Here is an 11,273-nt window from a genome sequence, read left to right on the forward strand (position 1 = left end):
CAAACACATGTTCACTACTTTGTGTGCAGGCGGTGAAATAATATAAGCAGTAGGACGAGCGTATGTCACAGATCTGTAACATTTAATGTGACTGGCACACAAAGCTCAACAGTTTATTAGAGCACGTTTATAACAAATTTACACATACAGTCAGAACAACGGCTTTCCATCTGAGCATGTTGTAGAGTCTGTGTGCTCTGTCTGTTTGTCTGCTGTTACTGTCTTTGTCTACTGCAGAGTTAATTACAAAGCGAACATTTGTGTGTCCCTGTTTCCTTCCTAGCTCTACCCCCCTCCTCCCGGTCTCTGCCAGGCCTACAGCAGCATCCTTCCTCACAGCACTGATCAGACCAGGGGCCTCTGGCTGTAGCCTTCTGGTTCTAGCAAACTTTTTTTTACACAAATCACACCCTGATTATTGGGCTTATTATTATTATACCCATAGTAAAGTTTTGCAAGTGATAAAACCTCATCTTCTGCACCGTTGTCCTGTAAAAACAATGTATTTATATATTCAGAGTTTCCCAGAGAATGATTTCTATTTCTAGCAGCAGCTTGTTTCTTATTTAACCATTTTAATTCTACTTTAATCTCCACCTTATTTTAGGGTTTGCCTGCTGGCCTACTTGAATCTGCTCTCTTTGCCTTCAGTTCTAGCGCACACACACCTCTGCTCGCCCTACCTCTTTCTTTTTCTCTCTCCCTGTATGTGTCGCCCTGTTGACTTTCTCCATCAGCAGTTTGAGTAGTATATAAAGGTTAGCAAAGCTCGTGCATGTGAACGCGCAAGCGCATGGTGCATGTAATAGTCGTGCACGTGAATACATTTTTGATTAATAAAAAATGTATTAATCAAAAACTAATTAATCAAAAATTTCTTAAAAATGAATTTAAAAATAATAATGATAAAAATTTAATATAAAAAAGAAACAAGAAAAAAACAGACAACTTCAAAGACCTCCAGACGGGGCTGATGGTGACATTGTTCTGATTAAATTGTTTTATAAAGTGGATGAAGCACTCGCCATTTCCACCTGCGACTCCGTTTTCAGCCGCAGGCGCGCGGAGGAGGCTTGTTAACGAGGAAGCCTATCGAAACTGACACCAGATGAAAAATAGCCTTTAGGCTAATTCTGGCATATTGACAGAAATGTTTATGAATATGCACTGTCCCTGTAATAAATAAATAAAATAAATAAATAACTGCAACGCTGTGTGTGTAAAATATCCCCCGTGTCTGCATCTTATAACGTAACAGATGGCATCTCTCTCAGTGTTTCTCTGCAAAATGCTTAAATAGATCGCCAAATAGGCAGGCCTACTTGGGCTACCTGAACGGCCGCCCAAGTACAGCGTATGTGTGGGAAACACTGATATCATTATCAATCTGACCGGCCCACCCCCAAAAACAAATGGGACCAAGGTCTGTGTTACAGGGGCACTGGCGCCTGTCGGCTCCCCCCCAAAACCACCACAGTTTAAATTCCAAGTCTCCCACTTTAACTTCCTACAGTGTGCTGATGATGTGGCCCTGGTTGGCCTTCTGTGTGAGGGGGACTCTGCAAAAGATGGCCCATATTTTAATCATGTAGTTTCTCTGCAGCAGTGGTGTGAGGAGAGCGGGTTTAATAAATGGAGGTGAAACCAAAGAACTGATCTTATCCAGCAACACACAAGAGTCTCCTGATAAAGTTCACCCTTTGACCTTCACTGGATCCCCTGTAGGAACTGTCAGCCGTTTAAACATCTGGGAGCTGTGACTGATGGCCGCCTGAACTTCACACAGAGAGCTGACTGGATTTTTAAGGAAGCAAACAGAGATTGTATCTTTTAGCACTTTTAGTGCTTTGACACCATTTACCATGATGTGTGACACAATGCACTTTTACTAGGAAGCTTTTTATCAGCCTAAAAACATGTTGTGAACTCAAAGTGCAGCCAAAGTGAGCTGAGGAGCTTTAACCTCCACTACATCCCTGGTTAGCAGGATGAAGGCGCCCTCTTGTGTTGTGCATCAGTTTCCACACTTCACTTGTTAACCTGCTGTGATGTTCACTGCAGGAAGACATGGAAACACTTCACTGAGCCTTTGGCAGCTTCAAACAGCATCAGTAAAGAGACATTTAAATAGATGGAATATCACACTATGTCACTTTGTTCACAGCAGTCACACCCTGTAACACTGATGCTGCATGCAAAAAAACCCTCATCCAATTGTAAAACAGCAGCTGAGATCACGGAGCAGCCCGACTCTACAGCTGGAGAAAAGGCACCAGACCAGCCAATGGGACGGCAGACAGGAACTCCAAAAGCCAATCAGGCTCCAACAAAAAGGTACAAGAAACAAACGTATTAACATATCTGGAGACCAAACAAACTGGTGGAACAAGTGTGTGCATGTCTTCATAGCAATGATACTACCACAGATCAGTTGTTACATTTTCTCCTTTGGCTCTTGTTTTCAAAAGGAAATTCCTTTCAGACATTTCAGTGCAGAAATAGAAAAACTATCTTCTTTATCTGACTCAATATGATGCTGAGTATTTCTTTCATTTGTCTTTCTGAAAAAGTGAAACTACATACCTGTACGTATGTTGATATACATCATTACAGCAACTGAGTCTGTACAGAGACGACTGGCTCTCTGTATTAACTCCATAAGGTTTGTGGGTTAGGGTACGAAGTTTAAATGGATCGCTTTGTAGCATCCAAAGAGTTGTTTCACCGTCAGACACTTCGCTCTAAAGTCTTTCTCGTACTGTTAAAATGTTATTGCTTGGAAATTTGCTCTGCGAGCACAATGTTTAGGCTCCACCAGTGTTTTGTGAAGCAGCAGACGTGACGTGAAACAAACAGGAAGGTCATTAAATGAAGGTCTGTCAGCTCAGATCCTTTGGCAGCTTCAAACAGCATCAGTAAAGAGACATTTAAATAGATGGAATATCACACTATGTCACTTTGTTCACAGCAGTCACACCCTGTAACACTGATGCTGCATTCAGGTCACATGACGGTGAAGAAGAGTTTCCAGCTCACAAATATTCTTCCCATCAGCTCTCAGGCTTTAAATAGTATTTGGGAATATTAGATTTGAGGCTGGAGGTTAAAATGTCTCTGACTTCTTGAGTTGAGATTAAACAACATGGAAATACTTGGAACCAAATGGAAAGAATCAGATATTCATTTCATGGTCAGCTTCAGGAAGTTTAGCTGTCAGATAAGAACAGGTGAGAAGCTGGAAAACAGCAGGAAACCTAAAGACTCTGGTACAGAGAGTCAAACTCTGAAGATGTTTCTCCCTCAAACTCTTGGAGATCTTTCTCCACATGGACTCGACCGCAGAGTGAAAATGTACGATGTGTTCACTGACCTCTGCCAGGACTCTGGTCCTCTCAGTCACTCCTCCTCTGGCCTGAGTTTGGCCTGAGCGCTGCGCTGCTCCTGGATCAGATGCTCCAGCTGCTTGTTGATGTACACTCAGTAAGCTCCACCTCTGCGCAGCTGTTGGTACACTGGCAGTCAGAGTTTCAAGCTTCAGGATAAAAGCCTCGAAAAAAGAAAACGTCTCCTTCAGCTGACTCTGATCGGCAAAGCAGACATAATAAAGGACCCGAGCAGGACCCACAGCCAAAGACATGTCCACCTCTCCACTGTCCACACAGTCACTTTGTGCCCGTCCACCTGGACATTAACCTCAGTGCAGCCACTCAGGGGCCTCGTCACTGCTGCTCAGGATGATGTGGGTGTTGGGCTCAGTGGATCCTCCTGGAAACATTTGGGACTCTGTCCCGGTGGGTTATGCAGGACAACGGGGACTGGACCCAAACACAGATGAAACAGGCAGACTGGTGCAGCTCAGGGATTTATTTTACATAAAGGAGCTTCAGGTGTTGGTCAGCATCTCTAAGTCCAGGTAACAGAAACACAAAGTCCAACAAGGCAGCTTTGATGAACTGGTCCTGAACAGAGGAAGTGAACCGGTATCTATGGTCTGATGAGGGAATGAATTGTAGGTGAGGAGTGGGCGGAGTAGGCCAGGTAGCTGCAGGACAGAGGAAGTGGGAACAGGTGTGCAGGTGGGCGGGGCAGTCAGGTGACAGGGAAAGGAGTAACAGTCCGAGGGCCTCTGGTGGACAGCTTGAGGATGGCAGGTCTGGGGAGCTGATGGACAGAAGATGAGAGACAGGACAGATGCAGAGGGTTGGGGATGAGAGAGTGTGGCTGAAGAAAGGGACTGAGGAGCAAACTGTGACCACAGCTGAACTACAGAAGACTGGGATTTCTATTCTAATAATAAACTTTATTTATAGACTTTACTCATCAAAACAAAGTACAAAGTGCTTCACAAGAGACACAGAGAGAGAAAGATACCACAGTATATGATAAAATACATGAGGGGGGATAAAATATTAAATATGCAGGATAAAAGAAGAAAAAGAGTAAAATAAATTATGAAAGTGTGTTTTGGGCCCTTTAGCTTTTAGCCTGGACCCAGAAAGAAACAGGAGCCCGAAGATCTCAAACTACACAAAGGCTCATAAGGAGTTAAAAGATCCAAAATCTATTCTGGAGCCAGGTCCTGGAGAGCCTGAAAAGTGATCAATAAGATCTGAAAATCTGTCCTGAAACAAACAGCAAGCCGATGTAAAGAGGTTCAAACAGGTGTGATGTGATCAGACCTCTTGGTTCTGGTTTAAATCCGAGCAGTTGAGTCCTGCACAGTCTGCAGTTAAAACCCCTTAGCCACGCAAAAAAAAATAAAAAATAAAGATGGCTGCCATTTTCCCAAGATGGCCCGGAAATACCATTTTGAAGGCAATGTTGTGTAGAATTGTCCAATAATCAATGACGTTGCAAACCATACATTTTTGACCACAGAAAAGCTAGATTTCTAACTTTGGAGAGGCTAAAAAAAAAAAAAAAACTTCCTTCCACCATATGTCTGCCATTAAAAAAAATCTGCTTACTGAGCTTACATGAGCAGCAACAGCCAGGCCGAATTGTCAGCAGTGTAACCGGATTGAAACCTTAAGTGAGTCTTGTGAAATAAAGAGTTCAATCCTGATGTCCTTATAGTCTTTTATTCTTTGCAAAAGGTCAGACAAACATACACAGCGCAACCAGTCTGGGAGTAGGAACCAACTGTCCTGAGATGAAGGCCTATCGGTTATGAAGTTGTGTGGTGTGTGGACAGAGAGGACCCAAATGCAGCACTTTTATTGAGGTTTATTGAGGGAAAAAGGTTCAGAGGGACTGGAGTGGAGGGAGAGGAGGATGTCGGGGAAAACAGGCACGGGGAACCAAGGAGCCTGGGGGCCAGGGAGCTGGGGAACACAGGGGCAGAGGAAGCGAGGAGAGGCGGGGGAACAGGGAGGACGCCGTGAGGAAAGTCCAAGGAGGATGAGCCCAGCCGACTGAATGGAGGACGAGGGTGAGTGTACCTGGGAGGGAAACAGACAGAGAGACAGGGTTAGAGAAAACAGTGACAAAGCACAGGGAAAATGTGAAAAAACAAGAAACATGAAAGCCTGAACACGGAGGTGGCACCGGGTATGGAGCAACAACGATCAAGCGAGGATGGTGTGGAGAACCGGGGTTGAAATACAGGCAGGCATGAGGTGATTACTGGCAGGTGTGGCAGGCTGACGAGGTGGCTGATGAGATGCAGGTGCAGGTAGTTGGCTTGGCTCAGGAGCAGAGGGAGAGAGAGCACACAGGGGAGAAAACACAGGGAGGCAGGCAGGGAACAGAAAACCAAGGAAAAAGCAGAATAACTGATAGAAAGGAGAAAAAACCAGGACACTCACCGTCAGCCGGGCTGCCACCACAACACTATCAAGGACGGTCAGATATGAAAAGCCTCTAAGGAGCGACTTTCTCACGGGAACCTTGACCTAGCTGCAACATAATAAAATGATCAAAAAGCACACAATGAAAACATAGGCTTATAATAATGCAGCATAAAAGGTAAAACAGTGAACCCAGTAAAATATCACATTTCCATCACAGGAATGGGGATGATAAGCAGGCTTTATTAGTCCAAACAAACAGATGTAATGCATTGACACCACACTCTACGAGTGTTGACATTCAGTAATAGAACAAAGATAAGGTTAGCCTTTTATCGTCTCCCTTTGGAGAAATTGAAGGGACCACAGCGTCTGGCATCACACAGCCATCACAACAACTGCAGCTGACACTAACATTTAAGAAATGACAATAGAGTCACACAACACGTATCAGTGTGATAAAATTTACCTTCCATCTACAGATACAATCATAGTGGAATCACATTAACACTGGGATTGCTACGTAGTATCCAGCGGTTACACATTGAGCCACTGCAGCCATGACGGTAGATATGGCACGCTACCATATTTAGAGATTGCACATCCCCTTCCAGTCAAGTAACAAAATGCACAGTCCCTTTAAAGGCCAGATTTCATGTTTCCCACAATTTAAAAAAGGCAGCGGAGTGCGGTCCTGCCGTTTGAAAAATAGGAATAAATAAGAAGTAAAGTATACAAAAATTATGCTATAACACTAAAGGAAAAAGAGAGCGCAAAATTGACAGGGTAACTAACAAGCATGTGCAAACATTGACAATGTGAGCATAGTTATATAAGAAGAATAAAAGAATAGAGAAGAATAATACAACCGTGTGCAGAGAAAGAACAAGGTGGCAGAGATTCACATGTTCATTCCTCTGGGTTTGTGTTGTGCAGACATATTGCAGCAGAAGAGGATATTGTGTAGATAAATATATAAAGTGACAAAATACAAATATATAGAACAACAAGGATCAACAATTGACAAGAAATATGTGCAGTATTCCAGGTTTGCGCATGTCATGAAATCAAAGAATAATTACACGTGCAGAGAGGAGGATGTGAGGATGGACACAATGATGGCGGTGGTGAATGTGCACCGTCAGTGTCTTTGGCAGGTTTAACTTTTTCAGCTGCCGCAGGAAGTAGATTCTCTGCTGGGCCTTGTTGGTGAGGGAGGTGATGATCAGCTCCCACTTGAGGTCCTGGGAGATGATGGTGCCCAGGAAGCAGAATGAGTGCGGCGAGATGCATTGTTGAATAACTTTTGACAGGAGGGCGGTAGAGGCAGGGGAGGGGCAGCGTTGGACTCGGGGTGGAATTTCTAGTAGACTGATGCCCTTTAGAGACAGCTGTCAGACGCTGTCCCAAAAGTCCCTGAGTGGTTGCTGTTAGTGTAAAGCCACTGTGAAGGCTGTAGGAAGTAGGCAGCGGACACAAGCAGGCAGGAATGGGGATGAGGAGGGGAAGACATTGGAGGTTGACATGCATTGTTGAATAACTTTTGACAGGAAGACGCTGGAGCGTTTGCGGCATTGGACTCGGGGTGAAATTTGCAGCGGGACCGATGCATTTTGCAGAAAACTGGAGAGTAGCTGTCAGACGCTCAACTCAAGAGGCCTTTCTGCAGTTTGTTTACATTGAAGTAAATGTCATGTTTCTAAGAATAGAGTGCTCCATTGATGTGGTGTAGAAAAAGCTCTTTATGGTTGGTCCACCAGTTTCTGTTTGAAATAATAATAATAAGCTTTGTGTTTTCTTTTGGAGTTATTTTTTTCTTCTTGGCTCAGTTGTTGACATAATGCAGGTCCTTTCTGCTTTTTCAGGGTTAACCCAGGGTCTTTCACCCACTGCAACATGAATTAAACATCATATCAAGATATATTAAGCTTCACGCTTAATTCTTCATAATTCACTTGTTTTGCCTTTAAATTGAGATATACATGGCCATCTGCTGAACATGTTGATGAATCCTTACCTGAGAGCTTCCAGTTCACAATGTGGACTCTCCATTCCAGCAGACAGCAGCTTCACTCCTGAATCCTGCAGGTTGTTGTTACTCAGGTCCAGCTCTCTCAGACTAGAGGACTGGGAGCTGAGAACTGAGCACAGAGCTTCACAGCTTCTCTCTGAGAGGTTACAGAGACTCAGTCTGGTGAAACAACAAGTAAAAAGATCTGAAGACAACATTTAATGTATGTACAGTATATTAAATATTTTCAGCTCGCTGGTTACCTACAGAGCTTTCTGGGAGGCTTTGACCACTGGCAGCAGCCTCAGAAGAGCCTCCTCTGAAGCAGAGAATTTCTTCAGGTCAAACACGTCCAGATCTTTTTCTGAAGACAGTATGATGAAGACCAGAGCTGACCACTGAGCAGGAGAGAGTTCATCTGTGCAGAGACTTCCTGAGTTGAAGTACTGTTGGACCTCGATCATCCACTTCCTTCAAACAGTGGAAGAGGTTGATGCTTCTATCAGGAGGTGGATTCTCCCTGATCTTCTGCTTGATGTATTGGATTGTTTCTTGGTTGTTCTGTGAGCCATTTCCTCTCTTCCAGCAGGCCTTGTAAGAGACTCTGATTGGTCTGCAGTGAAAGACCCCGAGGGAAACGAAGAAACAAGTCCAGATGTCCATTTGGACTCTGCATTTCTGTGCAGCTTTCACTTTACTGCGTTGGTTCAGCAGCTTGTCTGGTTTAGTCCCTCCAGCTCTTTCTGACCCATATAATACTGTGGACAGCAACGCACAGCTCACACAATCTGATTGGTTGTTACCTGTCCAGTGCACAGTGGTAGCGAGTCGCAATAAACTGAGTGAAACATCAGGAGAACACAAGAGATACTGGATCACACCAAAGCTAAGGGTGCAGGATTTCACACTGAACTACATGTCAAATAAAAAACTACAAAGTTCTTCAGTCATTAGATACATAATTTACCCACCGCTGACAAAAAACAGCATTTATAAAAAATATTATTATTTCTAAATAACAATAAAAATATTGAACTTCCACATAAGTATGTACAAGTAGCGAAGTATGCCTTTTAGCAGCTTCAGTAGTAATCTTGAGTCTCCTGTTACAGCGCTTGAGTAAATGAAGAAGGCCTACTTACTTTCTACCCCTGCTGAATAAGATGCTGCTGTATCCTGTATGCCTCGGCTATATGAGTAGCTATTGATCCAAAACATTTCTGAAACAGCCCTGAATGAAGCGGGCCTATTAATAAAACACTGACACATAAAAACCTTGTTTAGTGTTGATCAAATCCGTAATTGTGGCAGAGGCTGTAGCCTATTGGTGTGATCAGCTCAGTCCGTGGGGACACCGGAGGCCTCAATGTTGGAGTCCAGTACGGACCAGTGCCGAAGGAAGGTGCTCCTGTCCTGAGCAAGGCCCTGAACCCTCTCTGACTTCACTCATGATGTTTTAGCCTAGTTTTATCTGCCTTAAACTACATTCAGGAAACAGTAACCTACGTATGTTGACACACAGCATTTAAGGTGTTTGTGGGAAACGATCATCATTTACAGCCTGGAAAAACACACACATATTAAAATTATAAATACAAAAATTTATTAAATTTACTATCCCTGTCTGCACAAATACAGTGAAACACACAATATACTGGTGAGCAGGGTTACAGTGTGTCGAAGGGCTGGAATTACAGACAGTTACCTTATTAAAAATGTCAGATAGTGTTTTTACACATGCACTGTTTTGATTTGTAAAGATTAGGAGTATCCCAGTATCATGGTTTCACAGACCTGGATATGCTATCTGGAGTACTGAGATAGAAATGAAATGATCAGCACATTAAATTAAATGGAAAGTCTGACATCTGTAATGCAGTGAATTGTAGTTTCACTCTCGCTTCCTCAGATGGAGACGATAAATCCAGGATAGTGGTCAAGTTAGTGTTTAGACAATCGTAAACTAAACTACATTCATCCTCAGCTGTTGAGCTAACTGCTCTCTGTATTAACTCCATAAGGTTTGTGGGTAGGGTACGATTTTATAAAGTTTAAATGGATCGCTTTGTAGCATCCAAAGAGTTGTTTCACCGTTAGACACTTCAGTCTAAAGTCTTTCTTATACTGTTAAAATGTTATTGCTTGGAAATAACCAGTGTTTTGTTAAGCAGCAGACGTGACGTGAAACAAACAGGAAGGTCATTAAATGAAGGTCTGTCAGCTCAGATCTCTCAGCTCTCTCTCTTCAGACGGCCGTCCTTCTCCAGGTCCAAGCAGACCAACGGCAGGGACCAAACCCCAGCGGAGGGGGTCGTCCGTGGGGACGCGGCCGTCCAGGGAGAGCCTCCCTCCTCTTCTGCCGCTGGGAGCAGAGTCCCGGAGACAAAGAGAGGCGGAGCACAGCAGAGCGCTTTGCCCTCTGGAGCCAGGGGCCCCGCTCTGGAACCTGCACTGTGCTGTGATCCCAGGAACAAAACTCTCCTACAGAAAACTCATATCACATTCTAGTTTTCAGCTTTTTAATACATCTGAAAAAGAGACTCACCCGCAGCTGTGGCAACACAACTTGAACAAACCGCACGTGGAACTGCAGCAGGAAACACCCTAATACTAGAAACTGTTTGTTCATCTCAGTTTGTTAACTTTAGTAATGATTATCATTACATTTGCTGATGATTATTCCAGACGGCGGTGCATAGTTGCCTGTCATAGAACAGCTAAATATATATTATATAACCTATCAATATATTGGGGGGAATGTGTTTCACCTGATATATATTATGATTGTTTCTGATGTTTCTGTGTGTTCCCCTTCGAGGGAACTCGAACTGCGTCGGTTACGACACTATGGGAACGCCTCTAGGTGAAGCAGGTCTGAACGTGAATGAAATCACTCCAATCCTATTGGCTTGTTGCTAGAACGGTAAGGTGTGACGGAATAACCGGAGGAGTATAAAGCACACCTGTACACACTCATCATTAGCTTTTTTTTATTCAGCAGGCGCTCTGTATGTTGTTTGAAGAAAGCTCCAGTCCTACAAGCAGTATGTCTTACCTGAAGAAGAAGTCTACCAGCATGTCCGGCAACCAGATGTACAGAAGGTGTGTTTTTTCTTGCCCTCGGTACATCACGGATGGAGATTCTCATGAGATGTGTGTCTCATGTTTGGGGATGGAGCACGCACGGGCAGCTCTCGAGGGGGCTGCCTGCGCCCTTTGCGAAGCCCTTTCCGTGCGGGTACTGAGGTACAGCATGGCTCTCTTTTCCGAGGATGGCCGGATGTGTTTTCCCCGTGGCGTGGGCCCTGCAGCCGCTGAGGCGGCCTGGTGGCTTCACTCATGGGTTCACAGCGTGATCTGTCGGAGGATTTCGGTACGGCTGAGGCTTTTTCCCGACCTTCATCCGCTGGCTCCGACGCTTCCTTTCCTCGTTCGGGAGCCCGTTCTCGGCTTCTCCCGCTCGCGGTTTGGAT

The 11,273-nt window shown here is 44.3% G+C and overlaps 1 protein-coding gene across 1 annotated transcript in view; it reads right to left on the minus strand.

Annotated features, from left to right (window-relative positions):
* Nucleotides 1-10,031: 10,031 nt before the first annotated feature.
* The window catches only part of LOC123972938 (probable helicase with zinc finger domain), a 12,105-nt gene continuing 10,863 nt past the window's right edge, over nucleotides 10,032-11,273 (minus strand). Inside the window, exon 5 of the mRNA XM_046052716.1 lies at nucleotides 10,032-10,162. Within this exon, the coding sequence (XP_045908672.1) occupies nucleotides 10,032-10,162 (131 nt within the window). The remainder of the gene's footprint in view (nucleotides 10,163-11,273) is intronic.

This window comes from Micropterus dolomieu, linkage group LG01, assembly GCF_021292245.1.
Source record: "Micropterus dolomieu isolate WLL.071019.BEF.003 ecotype Adirondacks linkage group LG01, ASM2129224v1, whole genome shotgun sequence".
In the NCBI taxonomy this organism is placed as follows: domain Eukaryota; kingdom Metazoa; phylum Chordata; class Actinopteri; order Centrarchiformes; family Centrarchidae; genus Micropterus; species Micropterus dolomieu.